The 21388-nt window shown below is 57.1% G+C and overlaps 1 protein-coding gene across 1 annotated transcript; it reads left to right on the top strand.

Annotated features, from left to right (window-relative positions):
* Positions 1 to 6: 6 nt before the first annotated feature.
* On the top strand, positions 7 to 12423 carry LOC143836906 (myosin light chain kinase 2, skeletal/cardiac muscle-like). Its single transcript, XM_077336365.1, has 6 exons — positions 7 to 57; positions 1908 to 1978; positions 4962 to 5090; positions 5567 to 5719; positions 6271 to 6403; positions 9886 to 12423. The coding sequence occupies exons 1-6, from the start codon at positions 22 to 24 to the stop codon at positions 9964 to 9966; spliced, it is 603 nt and encodes a 200-aa protein (XP_077192480.1). The 5' UTR covers positions 7 to 21; the 3' UTR covers positions 9967 to 12423.
* Positions 12424 to 21388: the final 8965 nt, after the last annotated feature.

A 21388-nucleotide genomic window follows, 5' to 3' on the forward strand; every position in this document is an offset into this window, starting at 1 on the left:
ATCTGCGACGGCATCCTCTTCATGCACCAAATGGCCGTTCTGCATCTGGACCTCAAGGTACAAGACGCTGGCGTGTGCAGGATCTTCTGCAGTGTGCATGACTGAGCTGAATATTAAGGGTGTCCTGCAGGGGGCTTTGGAGGAGACGAGTATTTAGCATAGTTAGAACAGAAACTTCCTGATATTTTTCCAATTGTCTTCAATTGTGGATGAGCGATAGGCTTGTGAGTGTCCTGCAAAGTGCAGGGGGCTGGACTAGATGACCTAGGGGAAACTTCCGACTCTATCATTCTATGATTCTCCAGCATCTTGATTAGGATGATCCTGCCTTGAGCAGGGGGTGGGACTAGAGGCCTGCCTGGCCCCTTCCCCCCTCTAGGATTCTCTGATTGGCTTAGTTGGAGACTTCCTGTTCCTCTGAGAATACTTCCTCCCTGCTTGCCTCCAAGACAGAAACAGCAGAGTGAATGCAGAATAGAACAGTTAGACTTAGAACTCTCTCTCCTCTCATAGAATCATAGAGTTGGAAGGGGCCATAGAGGCCATCTAGTCCAACCCCCTGCTCAACGCAGGATCAGCCCTAAGCATCCTAAAGCATCCAAGAAAAGTGTGCATCCAACCTTTGCTTGAAGACTGCCAGTGAAGACTCTCTTTCTATATAAAGCAGTTTCTTTTCTAAATAAAACTATTTTTATTATTTTAAACAACTTGGTGGTTCGCTTCTCCTTCGCCTATTCAAACTCTGCCGACACCAGAATCATAGACTCTCGTGTGAACGAGACCTTGGGGTACTTGTGGATTGTAAACTAAACATGAGCAGGCAGTGTGATGCAGCGGTAAAAAAGGCGAATGCCATTTTGGGCTGTATCAACAGGGGCATCACATCAAAATCACAAGATGTCATAGTCCCATTGTATACGGCACTGGTCAGACCACACTTGGAGTACTGTGTGCAGTTCTGGAGGCCTCACTTCAAGAAGGACGTAGATAAAATTGAAAGGGTACAGAGGAGAGCGACGAGGATGATCTGGGGCCAAGGGACCAAGCCCTATGAAGATAGGTTGAGGGACTTGGGAATGTTCAGCCTGGAGAAAAGGAGGTTGAGAGGGGACATGATAGCCCTCTTTAAGTATTTGAAAGGTTGTCACTTGGAGGAGGGCAGGATGCTGTTTCTGTTGGATGCAGAGGAGAGGACACGCAGTAATGGGTTTAAACTTCAAGTACAACGATATAGGCTAGATATCAGGGGGGAAATTTTTCACAGTCAGAGTAGTTCAGCAGTGGAATAGGCTGCCTAAGGAGGTGGGGAGCTCCCCCTCACTGGCAGTCTTCAAGCAAAGGTTGGAGACACACTTTTCTTGGATGCTTTAGGATGCTCTGGGCTGATCCTGCGTAGAGCAGGGGGTTGGACTAGATGGCCTGCATGGCCCCTTCCAACTCTATGATTCTGTGATTCTGTGATTCTGTGATAGAGTTGGATGGGACCTCCGGGGTCACTTAGTCCAGCCCTCCTCCCCACACTATGCAGGACACTCATATCCCTCTTGCTCATCCACTGTCAGCTGCCACCCCTACAGAAAACAGAGGTTGGGTGCAGTCTCTCCTGGCAATGGGGAGGACTGGGGAATGGGGAGGACCCAGTGGGGAATGGGGAGGACTGACCGGGGGCAGGAGAGAGGCCCAGTCAACATTGTACTGCTGTGTCTACGTCCCTTCTGGCATGACGCTGAAGTGACGTTCTCATGCAGCGAGGAGTCCCGGGGGTTGCTGTGCAGAGGCAGGCAACCGCAAAATGCCTCTGAATGCCTCTTGCCTTGATTGCCCCACAGGGTCTCCGTGAATCGGCTGTGACTAGACAGTGTTTCCTACATCACTAACCGAGGGGGACTGTTTTTCTCCCCTTCTAGCCGGAAAACATCCTCTGCGTGACGGCCACCGGCCACATGGTGAAGATCATTGACTTTGGACTTGCCCGAAGGTAATGCCCTGAATGGCACCAACCTGCCCCACGCTGTGCCCATTGGCCACTCCCTCCTTTTCTCCCTCTGACCCATGCCTGGCATGAAGCTTCACAGAGAGTAGCTGGAAAGGCTGGGCAGAGATATACTGGACAGGCAGAAGCAGGGGAGACTTGGAATGATACCAGTTATATATCAGGAAAAAGATTCTGAAGGCCTCGGCCTCTCTGCCCTGTGGCACCTATGTGAGACAGGATGTTGGACTGGATGGGCCCTCCCTGGCCTACCCAGCAGGGCTCTTCTGAGGGTCTGATCAGGGGAAGGCCTCGGCCTCTCTGCCCTGTGGCTGGCCCTGCAGAGGGACTGGCTGGCCCCAGGGTGAGACGGGAGGCTGGACTGGAGGGACCTCCCTGGCCTGACCCAGCAGGGCTCTTCTGAGGGTCTTCTCAGGGGAAGGCCTCGGCCTCCCTGCCCTGTGGCTGGCCCTGCAGAGAAACTGGCTGGCCCCTGGGTGAGACAGGAGGCTGGACTGGAGGGACCCTCCCTGGCCTGACCCAGCAGGGCTCTTCTGAGGGTCTTCTCAGGGGAAGGCCTCGGCCTCCCTGCCCTGTGGCTGGCCCTGCAGAGAAACTGGCTGGCCCCTGGGTGAGACAGGAGGCTGGACTGGAGGGACCCTCCCTGGCCTGACCCAGCAGGGCTCTTCTGAGGGTCTTCTCAGGGGAAGGCCTCGGCCTCCCTGCCCTGTGGCTGGCCCTGCAGAGGAACTGGCTGGCCCTTGGGTGAGACGGGAGGCTGGACTGGAGGGACCTCCCTGGCCTGACCCAGCAGGGCTCTTCTGAGGGTCTTCTCAGGGGAAGGCCTCGGCCTCCCTGCCCTGTGGCTGGCCCTGCAGAGAAACTGGCTGGCCCCTGGGTGAGACAGGAGGCTGGACTGGAGGGACCCTCCCTGGTCTGACCCAGCAGGGCTCTTCTGATGTCCTTATGAAGGCTTCGGCCTCTCTGCCCTGTGGCTGGCCCTGCAGAGGGACTGGCTGGCCCCAGGGTGAGACGGGAGGCTGGACTGGAGGGACCTCCCTGGCCTGACCCAGCAGGGCTCTTCTGAGGGTCTTCTCAGGGGAAGGCCTCGGCCTCCCTGCCCTGTGGCTGGCCCTGCAGAGAAACTGGCTGGCCCCTGGGTGAGACAGGAGGCTGGACTGGAGGGACCCTCCCTGGTCTGACCCAGCAGGGCTCTTCTGAGGGTCTTCTCAGGGGAAGGCCTCGGCCTCTCTGCCCTGTGGCCGGCCCTGCAGAGGAACTGGCTGGCCCCTGGGTGAGACGGGAGGCTGAACTGGAAGGACCCTCCCTGGCCTGACCCAGCAGGGCTCTTCTGAGGGTCTTCTCAGGGGAAGGCCTCGGCCTCTCTGCCCTGTGGCTGGCCCTGCAGAGGAACTGGCTGGCCCCTGGGTGAGAAGGGAGGCTGGACTAGATGGACCCCTGGCCTGACCCAGCAGGGCTCTTCTGAGGGTCTTCTCAAGGGAAGGCCTCGGCCTCTCTGCCCTGTGGCTGGCCCTGCAGAGGAACTGGCTGGCCCCTGGGTGAGACGGGAGGCTGGACTGGAGGGACCCTCCCTGGCCTGACCCAGCAGGGCTCTTCTGAGGGTCTTCTCAGGGGAAGGCCTCGGCCTCTCTGCCCTGTGGCTGGCCCTGCAGAGGAACTGGCTGGCCCCTGGGTGAGACGGGAGGCTGGACTGGAGGGACCCTCCCTGGCCTGACCCAGCAGGGCTCTTCTGAGGGTCTGATCAGGGGAAGGCCTCGGCCTCTCTGCCCTGTGGCTGGCCCTGCAGAGAAACTGGCTGGCCCCTGGGTGAGAAGGGAGGCTGGACTAGATGGACCCCTGGCCTGACCCAGCAGGGCTCTTCTGAGGGTCTTCTCAAGGGAAGGTCTCGGCCTCTCTGCCCTGTGGCTGGCCCTGCAGAGGAACTGGCTGGCCCCTGGGTGAGACGGGAGGCTGGACTGGAGGGACCTCCCTGGCCTGACCCAGCAGGGCTCTTCTGAGGGTCTTCTCAGGGGAAGGCCTCGGCCTCTCTGCCCTGTGGCTGGCCCTGCAGGGGAACTGGCTGGCCCCTGGGTGAGACAGGAGGCTGGACTGGATGGACCCCTGGTCTGACCCAGCAGGGCTCTTCTGATGTTCTTAGGAAGGCCTTGGCCTCTCTGCCCTGTGGCTGGCCCTGCAGAGGAACTGGCTGGCCCCTGGGTGAGACGGGAGGCTGGACTGCAGGGACCCTCCCTGGCCTGACCCAGCAGGGCTCTTCTGAGGGTCTTCTCAGGGGAAGGCCTCGGCCTCTCTGCCCTGTGGCTGGCCCTGCAGAGGAACTGGCTGGCCCCTGGGTGAGACGGGAGGCTGGACTGGAGGGACCCTCCCTGGTCTGACCCAGCAGGGCTCTTCTGAGGGTCTTCTCAAGGGAAGGCCTCGGCCTCTCTGCCCTGTGGCTGGCCCTGCAGAGGAACTGGCTGGCCCCTGGGTGAGACGGGAGGCTGGACTGGAGGGACCTCCCTGGCCTGACCCAGCAGGGCTCTTCTGAGGGTCTTCTCAGGGGAAGGCCTCGGCCTCTCTGCCCTGTGGCTGGCCCTGCAGAGGAACTGGCTGGCCCCTGGGTGAGACGGGAGGCTGGACTGGAGGGACCCTCCCTGGTCTGACCCAGCAGGGCTCTTCTGAGGGTCTTATGAAGGGCTTGGCCTCCCTGCCCTGTGGCTGGCCCTCCAGAGAGACTCGCTGGCCCCTTTGTGAGACAGGATGCTGGACTAGATGGACTTTCAGTGGTCTGACCCAGCAGGTCTGGGGCTCTTATGTCCCGCCTCTTAGCAGCCCTATGTTTTGGGAGGGGCACTCCGTCTCCCCTTGGCACACCAAGCAAAGGGAACAGGTCCCAGGGCTCCATGACTGGAATGCTGGTCTGGGGTCTGCGAGGCAGGGGGGGCTCCTCATGTGCCTCTGAGATTCAGACGCCTCTTCCCTCCCCCTCCAGGTTCAATCCAGCGGAGAAGCTGAAGGTGAATTTTGGCACCCCCGAGTTCCTCTCGCCCGAAGTGGTCAGCTACGAGCAAGTCTCCTACACCACCGACATGTGGAGCATGGGGGTGATCACGTACATGCTGTGAGTGGTCCCCACCCCTCGCCCTGCTTTCGCATCGGGGCTGGCATCTGGCAGGCCTTGGGAAGGGTGAGCCTTGGCCCAGCCTGGGGTTGCGGTTAAGAGCTGTGCCCTCTGATCTGGAGAGCTGGGTTTGATTTCCCCTGCTCCTTCTCCGCCGGCAGCCAGGTGGGTGACCTCGGGCCAGTCACAGTCCTTTTAGAGCTGTTCTCCCAGCAGTTCTCTCAGAGCTCTCTCAGCCCCACGACCTCCCAGGGTGTCTGTTGTGGACAAAGGAAGGAAATTATGCATCAAAGTTCAGATGTTGAACTTCTGGCCTGATCCAGCAAGGCTATCCCACGGTACTTTAAGTATCCAGATGCTGGTTCTGTTTTGTGCAGGGAATGGGGCTGCCTCTCCAGAAAGCAAGACGTGACTAACAGGCTTTCCTTCACTTCCCCGTCCTCTCCCCCTCGGCCTTCTCTTGCCCCTCCTTCCAGGCTGAGTGGGCTCTCCCCTTTCTTGGGGGACAACGACACGGAGACCCTGAACAACGTCCTCGCGTCCAACTGGTACTTCGACGAGGAAGCCTTCGAGGGCATCTCGGATGAAGCCAAGGACTTTGTCTCCCATTTGATCATCAAGGACAAGAGGTGCAGGACCATGCAAGGGACACAAGCTCAGGATCTCAGTAGGGGTAGTCCCAGAGAGCACAGGGTTGTCAACCTCCAGGTGGTGCCTGGAGATCTCCCAGAAAGTACAACTGATCCCCTCCCCTATGCACAGCCCCACTGCCCCTTCCTTACTTCCTGAGGGCTCCTGGGATTTGGCCCCTGTGTGACACAGAGTGTTGGGCTGGAGGGGCCACTGGCCTGACCCAACATGGCTTCTCTTATGTTCTTATACGGAGCAGAGGTTCCTGAGTGGCTCTTGGCCACAACGTCTAGACAGAAGACTCTGTCTGGGGCAGGGATGTTCTATCTTCTTGGTGCTTGGAGGACCACAGTGGGAGGTCTTCTGGAGTCCTGGCCCCAAAGGTGACCTCCTGATTTGACCTGGATTTTGGCCGCTGTGTGACACTGAGTGACGGACTGGAGGGGCCATTGGCCTGATCCAACAGGGCTTCTCTGAGGACATGGGTAGGGGGAGCACAGCTCCGGAAAGCAGTAGGTCTCCCGTAATTGCTTTTCCCCCCTGTCTGTAGTGAACGTCTGAATGCTGCACAATGCCTCCAGCACCCGTGGCTCAATAACCTGGCGGAAAAGGCCAAGCAAGTCAACCGGCGCCTAAAATCCCAGGTCCTGCTCCGGAAATACGTCATGCGGAGGCGCTGGAAGGTAACCGTGGGGATCTGCCTGTTGGGGGGCTGGGCAGGAGGAGGTGGCTTCATTTGACCCCCGGGGCCTTTTGTGTGGCTTGGTTCATGTGTGAGAATCTGAGCTCCGCTAGCTACTTTTTGTGGCTAGCCCCTGCTTTGTCTTGGGGAGGTGAGCGGAGAAAGGGTTGTGGGTGACACAGCTAGCAGCCAGTCAGTGCTGTGCATAGCCGGTGCCATGCACAACTGTCTTTCTCAGAGTTCAGATTTCTAAAATAATGCAGGGTGAATACAATGCAGAGATGATTCCAGGTTATATGTGTTCAGTCGTAGTTTTTGGATCCTTGCATGCCAGTTCTTTGGGATATAGTGGAAGGCTCCAGTCATTTCAAGCCAGGTACACCACCCTGACTGGGTTGTACAGACATCTTCCTTCCTTCCTCCCTCCCTCCCTCCCCTCCCTCCTTCCTTCCTTCCTTCTTCTTCCTTCCTCCCTCCCTCCCTCCCTTCCTTTTCCTTCCTTCCTTCCTTCCTTCCTTCCTTCCTCCCTCCCTCCCTCCCTTCCTTTTCCTTCCTTCCTTCCTTCCTTCCTTCCTTCCTTCCTTCCTTCCTTCCTCCCTCCCTCCCTCCCTCCCTCCCTCCCTCCCTTCCTTTTCCTTCCTTCCTTCCTCCCTCCCTCCCTCCCTCCCTTCCTTTTCCTTCCTTCCTTCCTCCCTCCCTCCCTCCCTCCCTCCCTCCCTTCCTTTCCTTCCTTCCTTCCTCCTTCCTTCCTCCCTCCCTTCCTTTTCCTTCCTTCCTTCTCCTTCCTTCCTTCCTTCCTCCCTTCCTCCCTCCCTCCCTCCCTTCCTTTTCCTTCCTTCCTTCCTTCCTCCCTCCCTCCCTCCCTCCCTCCCTTCCTTTTCCTTCCTTCCTCCCTCCCTCCCTCCCTCCCTCCCTTCCTCCCTCCCTCCCTTCCTTTTCCTTCCTTCCTTCCTCCCTCCCTCCCTCCCTTCCTCTTCCTTCCTTCCTTCCTCCCTCCCTCCCTCCCTTCCTTTTCCTTCCTTCCTTCCTTCCTTCCTCCCTCCCTTCCTTTTCCTTCCTTCCTTCCTTCCTTCCTTCCTTCCTTCCTTCCTTCCTCCCTCCCTCCCTCCCTTCCTTCCTCCCTCCCTTCCTTTTCCTTCCTTCCTTCCTCCCTCCCTCCCTCCCTTCCTTTTCCTTCCTTCCTTCCTTCCTCCCTCCCTCCCTCCCTCCCTTCCTTTTCCTTCCTTCCTTCCTTCCTTCCTCCCTCCCTCCCTTCCTTTTCCTTCCTTCCTTCCTTCCTTCCTTCCTTCCTTCCTTCCTTCCTCCCTCCCTTCCTTTTCCTTCCTCCCTCCCTCCCTCCCTCCCTCCCTTCCTTTTCCTTCCTTCCTTCTCTTCCTTCCTTCCTTCCTCCCTTCCTCCCTCCCTCCCTCCCTCCCTTCCTTTTCCTTCCTTCCTTCCTTCCTTCCTTCCTCCCTCCCTCCCTCCCTCCCTTTTCCTTCCTTCCTTCCTTCCTTCCTTCCTTCCTTCCTTCCTTCCTCCCTCCCTCCCTTCCTTTTCCTTCCTTCCTTCCTTCCTTCCTTCCTTCCTTCCTCCCTCCCTCCTCCCTCCCTCCCTCCCTCCCTCCCTTCCTTTTCCTTCCTTCCTTCCTCCCTCCCTCCCTCCCTCCCTTCCTTTTCCTTCCTTCCTTCCTTCCTCCCTCCCTCCCTTCCTTTTCCTTCCTTCCTTCCTTCCTTCCTCCCTCCCTCCCTTCCTTTTCCTTCCTTCCTTCCTTCCTTCCTTCCTCCCTCCCTTCCTTTTCCTTCCTCCCTCCCTCCCTCCCTCCCTCCCTCCCTTCCTTTTCCTTCCTTCCTTCTCCTTCCTTCCTTCCTTCCTCCCTTCCTCCCTCCCTCCCTCCCTTCCTTTTCCTTCCTTCCTTCCTTCCTTCCTCCCTCCCTCCCTCCCTCCCTTCCTTTTCCTTCCTTCCTCCCTCCCTCCCTCCCTCCCTCCCTTCCTCCCTCCCTCCCTCCCTTTTCCTTCCTTCCTTCCTCCCTCCCTCCCTCCCTTCCTCTTCCTTCCTTCCTTCCTCCCTCCCTCCCTCCCTCCCTTCCTTTTCCTTCCTTCCTTCCTTCCTTCCTTCCTTCCTCCCTCCCTCCCTCCCTCCCTCCCTTCCTTCCTCCCTCCCTCCCTCCCTCCCTCCCTTCCTTTTCCTTCCTTCCTTCCTTCCTTCCTTCCTTCCTTCCTTCCTCCCTCCCTCCCTCCCTCCCTCCCTTCCTTTTCCTTCCTTCCTTCCTTCCTCCCTCCCTCCCTCCCTCCCTTTTCCTTCCTTCCTTCCTTCCTTCCTCCCTCCCTCCCTCCCTTCCTTTTCCTTCCTTCCTTCCTTCCTTCCTTCCTTCCTTCCTCCTCCCTCCCTCCCTCCCTCCTTCCTTCCTCCCTCCCTCCCTCCCTCCCTCCCTTCCTTCCTTTTCCTTCCTTCCTTCCTCCCTCCCTCCCCCCTCCCTCCCTCCCTTCCTTTTCCTTCCTTCCTCCCTCCCTCCCTCCCTCCCTTCCTTTTCCTTCCTTCCTTCCTCCCTCCCTCCCTCCCTCCCTTCCTTCCTCCCTCCCTCCCTCCCTCCCTCCCTTCCTTCCTTTTCCTTCCTTCCTTCCTCCCTCCCTCCCTCCCTCCCTTCCTCTTCCTTCCTTCCTTCCTTCCTCCCTCCCTCCCTCCCTCCCTCCCTTCCTTCCTTTTCCTTCCTTCCTCCCTCCCTCCCTCCCTCCCTTCCTTTTCCTTCCTTCCTTCCTTCCTTCCTTCCTCCCTCCCTCCCTCCCTTCCTTTTCCTTCCTTCCTTCCTTCCTTCCTTCCTCCCTCCCTCCCTTCCTTTTCCTTCCTTCCTTCCTTCCTCCCTCCCTCCCTCCCTCCCTCCCTTCCTTCCTCCCTCCCTCCCTCCCTCCCTCCCTTCCTTTTCCTTCCTTCCTTCCTTCCTTCCTTCCTTCCTTCCTCCCTTCCTCCCTCCCTCCCTCCCTTCCTTTTCCTTCCTTCCTCCCTCCCTCCCTCCCTCCCTCCCTCCCTTCCTTTTCCTTCCTTCCTTCCTTCCTTCCTTCCTTCCTCCCTCCCTCCCTCCCTCCCTCCCTCCCTCCCTCCCTCCCTCCTTCCTTCCTTCCTTCCTTCCTTCCTTCCTTCCTTCCTTCCTTCCTCCCTCCCTCCCTCCCTCCCTCCCTTCTGGATGGAACCATGTCACTACTGTCAAGCCACCCTGATTGGAAAGCTGTACTTCCACCCCTGACAGCCAATTCTGGCAAACACTAAAAATCCACTAAGAATCTGTAACTTCTGTCCCTAAATTGCGCGAAACAACTTCAAATCCAAGCTCCGTTGATTGGCAGAATTGATTCCCTTTGCAGAATTCCCTTTCCTTCAAAGCTGAATATTTGGATTTTTTGAGAAGCAAAATGCTCCCAGCCTGGCTCACAAATTGCCTGTTTTGATGGCTCGTTCCTGCTGTGTCACTGTGAGGGTTGTTATTCTTTCTTTAAAATTTCCTCCTGCAGAAAAACTTCATCGGCGTTTGTGCCGCCAACCGATTCAAGAAAATCACCAGTTCGGGGGCCCTGACCGCCCTGGGGGTCTGAGCTGGGGGTCCTGGATGGAACTGGGTGGAACTGGAGCGACGGGCGAAGGAACAGAAGGCAGAAGATCTGCGGGGTGGAGCTCAAACCCCCTCCCGCCTCCTGGAGCCCCCTCACCCAGCGGAACGGGGCCCACCAGCTGCTTCCTGCTGCTTCCCGGAGAACCTGGGGGTGGGTGGAGGGCGAAGGGCTGGTGGAGACCTGCGTTGAGTTGTCACTGACTGGTTGCACCTTTGTCGAATGCTTGCTCCCGCCCCCCTACCCCCGGTCTGCTGACATGAGCCTCTTTCTGCCGGCTGAACTGCACTTGGGACCCTCCCCCGTTTATCCAGCCCCTGTCTGGACTCGGACCTCCTGTTCCTCCTGCTGCCCTAGACGGACTTCTGCATACCTCGTGGAGTGCCAGACGGAAGGACAGCCGCCCCATCGCACAGAGACCCTGCTTGGTGTTGGGGTGAAGAGAGGCAGCCTCTAATTGGGAGACCTGGACTCGATTCCCTCCCCTTCCTCCCCGTGCAGCCAGCTGGGTGCCCTTGGGCCAGTCACTGTTCTCCCAGAGCTCTCTCAGCCCGACCTACCTCACAGGGTGTCTGTCACGGGGAGAGGAAAGGAAGGGGATTGTAAGCCACTTTGAGACTCCTTCTGGGCCCCCCAGCTACTCTCTTCTTCTCAGTCCCAGATCTAGCCTCGGCTAGGGCCCAATTTTGCCCCTGGGACTTGGCTGCCCTGCATGTCCCCTTGTGCCCAGTCCTGGGAGCCTCTGGCTGGGAGCAACCATTCTTTTATCACTGCCCTGGCTTTGGACGTCCAGCTCCCTGCGTCCGCAGGAGAGGGCTGCTTTGACCCAAGGGCCTGTGCTTGCCTCCAATTTAGCAAACAGCTTCCGAAAGTTGCTGTGCAGATTTTGTCGTCGCTATTGGACTCCCCAAAGGGCCCCCCGACCTTTTTGAGCCTGCAGCAGGGATGCCAGCCTCCTGGCGTGACCTGGGGATCCTCTCGAATTACAGCTTACCCCCAGAGTAGAGAGATCAGTCCCCCTGGAAGGAACAGCTGCTTTGGCAAGGGACTCTGTGGCACAGAGAGGCAGTGGGGTGTCCTGGCGAAGAATGGTGGCCTCTAATCCAGACAACCAGATCCCCCACCCTCTCCCCCACACAGCCAGCTTGGGCCAGTCACAGTTCTCCCAGAGCTCGCTCAGCCCGATCTACCTCGCAGGGTGTTTGTGGTGGGGAGAGGAAGGGAAGGGGATTGTAAGACTCGTTCCTGTCTCGCTTTGAGACTCGTTCAGGTGGGGGAATGCAGGGTGCAAAAAAAACCCTGCTCTTCTTCATTGTGCTCCACTGAGGTCCCTGTTCTCCCCAGGCCCCATCCCCAAATCTCTAGGTGTTTCCTGGCAACGTTACCCTGCCCCTCTTCCTCACCGGTGGCCTGGGGGGGGCCTGAAATCTCTTGCCCACAGGGATGTTTGCAAGCCTTTCAGAGCACGATGTGGACAGCCACTTAATGGTGGCCTCAGCTTGCCTTCCGTCTAAGTGCGGATCCGGGGACTGTGGAGGCAGCTGGTAGAATCATGGAATCCTAGGGTTGGAGGGGCCTCCTGAGTCATCTAGTCCAACCCCCTGCACTATGCAGGACACTCACAACCCTCTCGCTCCTCCACTGTCACCTGCCACCCCCTTGAGCCTTCACAGAATCAGCCTCTGTATCAGATGGCTCTCCAGCCTCTGTTCAAAAATCCCCAAAGATGGAGAAGCCACCTCCTCCCGAGGAAGCCTGTTCCACTGAGAAACCGCTCTGACTGTCAGGAACTTCTTCCGGAGGTTTAGACAGAATTTCTTTTGGATTAATTTCATCCCATCGGTTCTGGTCCACCCCTCTGGGGCAAGAGAGAACAACTCTGCTCCATCCTCTACATGGTTATCCCAACCTTTCCTCCTACGTCTTGGTCTCCAAACCCCTCCCCATCTTTGCTGCCCTCCTCTGGACACGTTCCAGTTTGTCTGCATCCCTCTTCCACTGTCGTGCCCAAAACTGAACCCCGGACTCCAAGTGAGGCTAGGGCGAGTGTGTGGCCACTCTGGGGTGTGTCAGCATTTACCCTTCTGCCCAAATTTCCTTTGGTTACTCAGCAAGCACCCCCATGCTTGCATTTCAGAGGCAGAAGCCTATAGTGATTTCTTAGGATAGGACAGATCCCCCAGCACAGGCAAGAGATAAAAATTACAAATAGTCTGCAAACATCCCCAGATTGGGGTCCTCTCCCCTCTTCCCCCCCTACCCAACAGCTTTCCTTTTTAGGGCAGCCGCTGCTTCTCCAATCAGCCTGGCCCCCTTCCCCCCACCCTGACCCTGTGCCCCCCCTCCTGTCCTTTAGTTCGAGGAACCATTCCTGTTGTGCAGCAGCCTGCATGAGGAATCGGACTGCAGTGGGCTTTTGGGCTCCAACCCTCTCTCCCAGGGGTAGCCGAACGGCGGCCCTCCAGCTGTCCATGGACTCCAATTCCCATGAGCCCCTGCCAGCATTCGCTGGCAGGGGCTCATGGGAATTGTAGTCCATGAACATCTGGAGGGCCGCCGTTTGACTACCCCTGCAAGCTCTGCTCCGGCGTTCCTTTCAGCTCTGGGTGGGCCCGGCGGCCAGGAAACATCCACCGTCCTCCCCAGAGCATCCGCGGGTGGGCAGGCGCTGTGGACAGAAGGCCCCATTGTCTGCGTCTTTCCGGGATGACCTCGGTGCCCTTCTGCGCTGCCGAGGGGAGAGGAAGGGGAGAGGAGGGGGCGGCCGTGCACAGGGCCAGCCAGGCTAATGGAGACCAGCTGGGCTGCCTTTGCCTCCTCGGCCAGCGGAAAGGCCAGCTTCAGAGCCGACCACCAACAGACTGGGCGGGCGGAGAACGTGCGGAAGGTCTCCCCCAGCCTGGGTTGTCCTCTGTGGTGGTGGTGGTGGTGGGGAAGTAGCCCTAGAGCTGAGCTCCTTGTGGGGCAGGAGAAGCGCTGGGCAACAACGTGTAAAAAGGGGCTTCCGTGGCGGGAGAGTCAGTTTATTATGACATACTAGTCTCCATAGGATGAAATGGTTTGGGACGCTGTGCAAGGGAGGCCCGCCCCCTGGAACATCTCCTTTATTTTCGATGACGAGCTGTTGAGAGGGTTGCCCAAAGCATCTCTCTCCTTCCGCCCTCCCCCAGTCATTTTTAGAGGTACAACAAGATGCTGCCTTTTTTCAGGTTTCTGTGTCCCACGAGGCTGAACTAAGATGGGAGGTTCTTACAAGCAGCTTTAAAAGGGGGTTAGATTCACAGGGGAGCCCCGTGGGGGCTGAATGGAACCTCCACCTTCAGGGGCACTAAACCTCTGAATGCCGGAGCCCGCAGCGGGCAACGTCAGGGGAAGGCCTCGGCCTCTATGCCTGGTTGTCGGCAGTCTAGAGAGGAGCGGGTTGGCCACGGTGAGAGACGGGAGGCTGGAAGAGCTGGACTTCTGGCCTGACCCAGCAGGGTTCTCCTGAGTTTCTGAAGTGGAGCAAAGAAGGTGATGAGGCTGAGATAGCCAAAGCATGTTGCTCTCATCCACGTTCTGGGCTCTACATGAAAAGAGGAACATCAGAAGAACCTTGCTGGAGTGGAGCTGCCGTCCCTTTTGCTCCACCTCTCGTTTCCCACAGTGACCATCCCCATGCCCCCAGAGGGGGAGAGGACCCCGTGCATGGTCCCATTTTCATGGAATCATAGAGTTGGGACCTCCTGGGTCATCTAGTCCCAACCCCCTGCACTATGCAGGACACTCACAACCCTCTCGCTCCTCCACCGTCACCTGCCACCCCCTTGAGCCTTCACAGAATCAGCCTCTCCGTCAGATGGCTCTCCAGCCTCTGTTTAAAAATGTCCAAAGATGGAGAACTCACCACCTCCCGAGGAAGCCTGTTCCACTGGGAAACCGCTCTGACTGTCAGGAACTTCTTTCGGATGTTTAGACAGGATTTCTTTTGGATTAATTTCATCCCATTGGTTCTGGTCTGTCCCTCCAGGGCAAGAGAGAACATATTGACCTTCCCACCAGTGTGCCGCCCAGTCAGTTCATGGCCCATAAGGAAGCTTAGCACAGCCCTCCTGAGGTCACCTCTGAGTTCCTCTCCAAGGCTAAACCGAAGAGGAGATTTCTGATGGGGTTTCTCTCTGTTGCAATGGCCAGCCTGTGATCACTGAGCAGAAAGGAAAGATTGGTCTGGGGCGAAGGGCTGTATGGTGTGCTTTGCTAAAGCTCTGCTCCCTGCAGTCCGGCTCCGGTGCTGGAATCAGGGTTGGCCAAATACTGTCTTCTCAAGGCCGGATTAAGACGCCCCGAGGCCCTCAGCAATGGCAGGTCTCCAGAGCACGACCCAAAAGGGCCCTTTGGTGGCGCTCCGTATTTAGAGGCCTTCATTATCTGAAATTCTACGCCGTTGCTTCCTTCGCCTGTGCAGGCCTCCGGCTCTCGTCTTCTGGGATGGACCGTCGTGGCAGCAGCTTCCCTCCTTAGCATGGGAAAACCGTTCTGTTTTTTGCCTCTTCCCTTCCGCTTGGCTTCCTGACAAGGTTTCCTGAGGGCAGCACCAGCCTCATGTGAAACAGCGCCTGGACCTGACCTCCGGCATCCCTGCTGGGCCAAGCGATCGCAAGCACGGCCTCGGCTGCCGTAGGGGCACCGGTCCGGGGGTGCAGGCAGGCTGCGGGGGCCTCTGGCCCAGGCTGATTGTAAATAAATGTACAGGTTGAGTCCCAGACCCTGCGTCTCAATGGCTGGTGTCTTACAAGGTACATCTGCTGCTCCTTTCGGATCTGTTTTAATGCCGTGGGATTCCCTCCAGGAACCCCCCTATCAATGGGAAGCAGGGGAAGGCTCCTGTAGTCTCAGAGCTGAAGGGCCACACTGAGAGGGGTGTCCAAACACTTGATGCTCCCCCACATGCAGCCCTCTGGGTGACTTTGAGCTTGTCACAGCACTGATAGAGCTGGTCTGACTGAGCAGTCCTGTCAGAGCTCTCTCAGCCTCACCTCCCTCACAGAGTGTCTGTTGTGGGGAGAGGAAAGGGAAGGCGACTGGAAGCCGCTTTGAGCCTCCTTCGGGTAGGAAAAAGCAACATATAAGAACCAACTCTTCTTCTTCTTCAGTAATCTCAGGGCTCTCTCAGCCTCCCCTCCCTCACAGGGTGTCTGTTGTGGGGAGAGGAAAGGGAAGATGATTGGAAGCCACTTTGAGATTCCTGTTTGAGAAAAACAGCATATAAGAAACCACTCTTCTTCTTATGCTCAATGCCATTTGTAGCAAAAAACCCAAACCCAAAATTCAATCTGTGCGAGGCCAATAAATTATTTCGGCTGACACACTCTGAGAAACCGGTCCATTAGGATCAGAAGAGAGACCCCATAACCCCTGTTTTCAACTATGTCGGTTTGTAAAACTGAGTCAGTCTGTGGACTCTTAAGAGGAGAGATATTTGGAGTTGCCCTCTGACCTTTCGCCATTCAGAAATGCTGGCCAAAACCTAAACATGCTGGATTCTCTCCTGGGCCCTATTGTCCGGCCATGTTTCCTTCCTGTCAGGCCATTCATCTCCGCTAAATTGGTTTTAGACAGAGATCGTGCCTGATGCTCGCCTTTCCGGGGGGGGGGCTCGAAAAAGCCCCTGTCGCTTTCCAGATGTTTGCACAAATTGCTCCTCGGTTCCTGATCCCAGCGGGGTGACCTTTCCTTCACCACACCCATCTAAAAGGCCTTTCCGGGTTTGAAAGTGCATGCAAGTGGGCAACTGCAGCGGGGATCATGGGCTCATTTCCGATTCCTCATTTCTCAGGAGCCCTCCTCTCATCCTCCCTCTGCCGTTCGTGGGCACGCTCTCCTGGAAGAACTGTGGACCCCCCCGTGCCCCCCGCCCCTCTCTCTCTCTCTCTCTCTCACACACACACAGACGGCATGGTAGCTTGACAGGAGCCTTCCTCATTCTTTGATGTATTGATTGTTGCGGGTTTTCCAGACTGTGTGGCCAAAGTGGTCTGGCAGTTTTCGTCCCTAACATTTCGCCAGTAACTGGAGCTGGCATCTTCAGCTGTAGGACACGGCAAGCTTGCAATCTCTCCATGCCACGGTGCGGAATATACGAATAGTTTCTGGGCATTTTGCTTGTGTATGTCTCTGTGTGTTTGTATCGGGGAGTCTTCCTGGGGATGGACTGGAACCTGGAAGTGATTTTCCAGTGTCTGGGTGGAGTTCATTAGCAAGTCCATTAGGAAGTGTTCTTCCTGTGCCTGGATGGAGTCCATTAGCAAGTCCATTAGGAAGAGGATATTTTGGGTAGAACCTGGGAGGACAGGGTTTGGAACCTTAATGAGGTATAATGCCCTAGTCCCCACCCTCCAAAGCAGCCAATTTCAACTAGGGAACTTGTCTCTGTGTCCTGGAGATTCTGGGAAATCTTCAGGCCCCACCTGAAGGCTGCCTGCCTGGGCTCTTCTAGGCTCAGATCAGACACTCCAGCCCCCCGCTGTGTCCAGAGAAGGTCTGCTCTCCCAAGCATGGAGGTCTCGCCTGATAAGCCTAGGAGGGAGTGAAGGGCACCCAGTGGTGTCCTTCCATCTAGCTACTATGTTGCTAGCCAAGGGCTGGGAAATACCAGGAGATTTTGGGGGTGGAGCCTGAGGTGGGCAGGGCTTGGGGAGGAGAGGGGAGGGACCTCTCCCCAGTCCTGTGCCTAGGGCCCGCCCTTGAAAGTGGCCATCTTCTCCAGGGGATTGTGTAATAACCGGAGATCTCCACGTTCCCCAGAACCGCCGTCCTTGTGACCCCCGTAGTGGATGCTTGTGGTCCAGGCTTGGTCTGGCCACCAAGGAACTTTATCTTAGCAAGAAATGATTCCAGATCTTTCCGTGTGGGTTCCCAGAACAGGCAGCTTGGGGTTTCTGTTTGGAACAGAGATAATGAAAGTCTGGAGACGAGAGGGAACATGACAGAGATTTGTGGAATCATGCCTGGGTCAGGGAAAGTGGAAAGAGAGGCAGAGAGAGACAGAGAGACAGAGAGACAGAGAGGGAGAGTTTTTCTCTCTCTCTTGTGGCACCAAAGCTTGGGGTCCTCCAGCAAAAGGGATAAGCCCTTCGCTCAGGACAGGCCAAAGCGAAGACGAAATCCAGGCAAGGAGGATGACCTTATGGAACTTACGACCGCAAGCTGCCGGTCATCATGTTGCCTGCTGATGAACCGACGGAGAGATCTGTCTTAGTGTTTTTTGAAAACAGAGGCCATAGGACAGGGCTCATTGGGATCAGGGTTTGGGGAGGGAGGCTAGAGAAGGCCATGAACTCTTTCAGCCCCTGGAGTCTTACTTTGCAGTTCCCCCTGGATATGGGAAGGGCTGATAACCATGCAGGGTTCCGGGTGTGAGGTTTCCGTTGGCAAAACGAGAGGGGGGACTGGGAAGAGAGAGCTAGGGGGCAGGCGGGGTATGAGAGAGTTTAATGTAATTCTGCACAGGGTGGAGAGAACTGACCAAGAGGGCTTGTTTTCCCTCTCCCTCTCCCCAAATGCTAGATCTCGAGGGCATCCAAGGAAGCCGATGGGCAGGAGGTTTAGGATGGGCAAAAGGAAATACTGCTTTACACAGATCCAAGTGGGTCGCCGTGTTGGTCTGAAGTAGCACAACAAAATCAGAGTCCAGGGGCACCTTGAAGACCAACAAAGATTTATTCAAGGCGCGAGCTTTCGCGTGCAAACACTCTTTGTCAGACTTGCACTCGAAAGCTCATGCCTTGAATAAATCTTTGTTGGTCTTAAAGGTTCTATTGGGCGCTGCTTTACACAGAGAGGGATCCGAATAGTCTGGAGATGAGCTGCAATTTCGAGAGAGTTCCAGCCCCCGCCTGGAGTTTGGCAACCTGACACCCACCCTTCTAATGCGTAAAGAAGTCAAAGTTCCGTTCCCAGGTTCTGGATCCACTCTGGCAACGGACTACGCGCGAATGTCGAAAAACGAGAAATCCCTTTGAGTGAGTGGCCCATAGCGGTTAGAGAAAGATCTTTCGTTACACATCCGTTTAAAACTCAGCTCTGCAGCTTCTCCACCCAACGTGGTGGGAATCAGAACATTTAAAGTGCAGTTAAAAGAAAGTATATATGAAATATTTAGACAAATAGAGGGGGGGGGGAACATGCATGGAACTGAAATTCAACAATGGGATCAAACCGTCCCGGCTTCTGAGGCCTGTAGGCAGGGACACTTCATGTGGGAAGCTGCCCCCCAAGGAGGAAGGGGCAGGGAAGCAGAGTCCTTAGCTAAGCGAGCCAGGCCCTGCCGGGATGGAACAGCCAGAACCCCAGAGGTCAGCTCTGCTAAGGGAAGAGATGGCTCATTCCCACAGGGTTGGGTCTGAGGTTTGGGGGGGGGCAGAGACTTCCCAGGGCCCCCTTCCTTTCTTCTGCGCACCATCAGGCCCCCAGCAGGTCTGCGCAGGGCTGCCGTGCATTCGCGGGGGCCCGGGTCGTCCTCTCCCTTCACCCCTTGGCCACAGGCTGCAACCTGAAAAAGCAACCGGCCCATCCACCTCTTTGCATATTGAACTGGCCAAGGTGCCGCAGAGCCCTGATCTCCCCAGGGAGAGAGTTCTACCAGGCGGGGGCCAGGGCTTCAAAGGCCCTGGCCAGGCCAGCTCGATATCTTTGGGGCTGGGATCTGGGGCAGATTTTGCTCCCTAGATCTTCTTTGGGGGGACATAGTCATCAAAGGCTATTCCGTCGGTGCATCCCATGCGCCCTGTTTTGAGGGTTTCCCTCCATGAAGGAAAAGTGGAAGGCCCAACAGGACTCCATCAAGGAAGCCTCTGTCTGCAAGACCAGAGCAAGGATGTTAATATTCAGGAGGCTGTTAATATGCAGGAGACTGTTAATATTCAGGAGGCTATTAATATGCAGGAGGCTGTTAATATGCAGGCCCCGGGTTCTATCCCCTGCATCGCCAGTTGAGAAGAGCAGACAGCAGGTGATGGGAAAAATTGGCGATCATGGACAGCTGCTGCTGGTCAGAGTGGGCAGTGCTACCCTTGACAGGCTCAGCGGGAAGCCACTTCCGAGCTGCAACCCAGAATCCAAACTCCAGCTGCCAATTTTCCTAAGATCTTGCGTTTTTTTGGAAGCCCACTTGAATGGCGCTTGTCCTGCGTACCAGCATGGCCGACCTCTCCAGCGCTGGCTCCCTTTCCATGCTGCATATAATCGGCTGGTTCCAGGGAGGCCAGTCCCCAGGTGGGACGTGGGGATCCCCTGGGGTGATAGTTCATCTCCAGGTGACAGAGCTCAGTTCTCCTGGAGGAAAGGCCTGCTTGGGAGGGGGGGACTCCAGAGCATTATGCTCCCCTGAGGTCCCTCCCTGCTGCCCCAAATCCCGCCCACTCCCAGCTCCACCCCAAATTCTGCAGGTCTTTCCCAACCCAGAGCAGGCAACCCAACTTCCAGGTGGGGCCTGGGGATCCCCTGTGATTAGAGCTCATCTCCAGACTAAAGCGATCAGTTCCCCTGGAGGAAAGGGCTGCTTGGGAGCAGGGACTGTAGGGCATTTGATGTCACGGAGGTCCGCCCTGCCCTAAATCCCGCCCACTCCCGGCTCCACCCCCAAAGTCTCCAGTATTCCCCACCCCAGAGTTGGCAACCCCACCTGATTCACTACCCTTGGACTATAGAACTGTGAGCCACACAGGGGTGTGGGAGGGGTGGTGATGGCTTAATCCTTTCCTTGTGGGCCATGCACACCACAAAACTGCCTTTGCAGCTGCACCCCAGAAACGCAATCGGGGTGCACTGCTAATGAATGCATTCATCATTGGGGGGGGGGCGTCTTCATCTTCATCTAGAGAGCCAGTTTGGTGTAGTGGTTAGAAGTGCGGACTTCTAATCTGGCATGCCAGGTTCGAATCTGCGCTCCCCCACATGCAACCAGCTGGGTGACCGTGGGCTAGTCACAGCACTGATATAGCTGTTCTGACCGAGCAGGAATATCAGGGCTCTCTCAGCCTCACCTACCCCACAGGGTGTCTGTTGTGGGGAGAGGAAAGGGAAGGCGACTGTAAGCCGCTTTGAGCCTCCTTCGGGTAGGGAAAAGCGGCATATAAGAACCAACTCTTCTTCTTCTTTTCCTGGATTCTCCGCTTTCTGGCTCGGCGACCTCAAGTCTGCGGCTTTGCGCAGACCGTCCAGCCCTTCTGGCTCCCCTTGAGTTGCCCTCGGAGGGCAGGAGCGGAGGCCTCAATTGAGGCCTGGCGGGTCCATTTTTAGCCTGGAGCCAGCCTGGCAGCGAGGGCTCACCGCACGTCTCGGAGACGTGACTCAGTAGGCCGAAGGCTCTCCAGCCAGCTGGGAAACTCCCGAGGGGAAGCGGCCAGGGAGGGAGGGACGTGCCCAGCCCGACGAAAGGCAGGCCAAGGCGGGGAAAGAACCAGGCTCTGGGCAGGCGGCCGACTTCTCCGTTTATCTGCGTGGCCAGTTGGGGCTGCCTGGCTGGTCCCGAACTCCCTCCCTGCCCCCGAGGCCAGCCTCCTTTCCCCCCCACCCAGCACCAAAGGTGGGCGACAGAATTTCGGGCAGAGCCAGACGCCTGGGACCCAGACAGGAAAGAGACGTCAGCGGCTTTCGGCGTAACTCAAACCAGATGAGGCTGCTCTTGTTTTGCAGCCAGGGCCACGGGGTGGTCACCGGCAGGAACTGGTCCGAGCTGTCAGCAGGAAACGGTCTGGGCGGAAACCGGGATGGGATACGTTTGCTGGCAGGCCGGAGCGCCTGGCTCTCCCCCCCTGTCCCTCCCCCCACTTTGCCAGATCCCTGATGATTCCCGAGGCTTTGCAGTCCGGAGACACAACGAGGGAAGATTCCGGAGCAGGGAAATGGTCTTTGCCCCGACCCGGGCGGGCTGAACTCATCGGACTGTGAAAGCGGAGCAGGGTCAGCCCTGGTTCAGGCCGGGATGGGGATCACCATGCAGGTCCAGGGTGGCGAGGCCGAGGCAGGCCATGGCAAACAACCTCTGTTCATCTGCCCTGACCTGGATGGGCCAGCCACAGGGCAGAGAGTCCAAGGCCTTCCCCTGATAAGGACATCAGAAGAGCCCTGCTGGGTCAGGCCAGGGAGGGCCCATCCCGTCCAGCACAGAGGCCGAGGCCTTCCCCTGATGTTGCCTCCTGGCTCTGGGATTCAGGGGTTAAGGTGCCTCTGAATGAAGAAGCTCCCTTAGTCCCAATGACTAATAGCCACTGGTAAACTTTTCCTCCATGAATATGTCTCATCCCCTTTGAAACCTCTCTAGGCAGATGGCCATCACTCCATCCTCTGGCTTCAAATTCCATATTGTCACCTCTCTGCAAGTCGAGAAATGTCTGCTTTTGTCCGTCCTGAACCTCCTGCCCATCAG

Source organism: Paroedura picta, chromosome 4 (genome assembly GCF_049243985.1).
Source record: "Paroedura picta isolate Pp20150507F chromosome 4, Ppicta_v3.0, whole genome shotgun sequence".
NCBI classification, from domain to species: Eukaryota; Metazoa; Chordata; class Lepidosauria; order Squamata; family Gekkonidae; genus Paroedura; species Paroedura picta.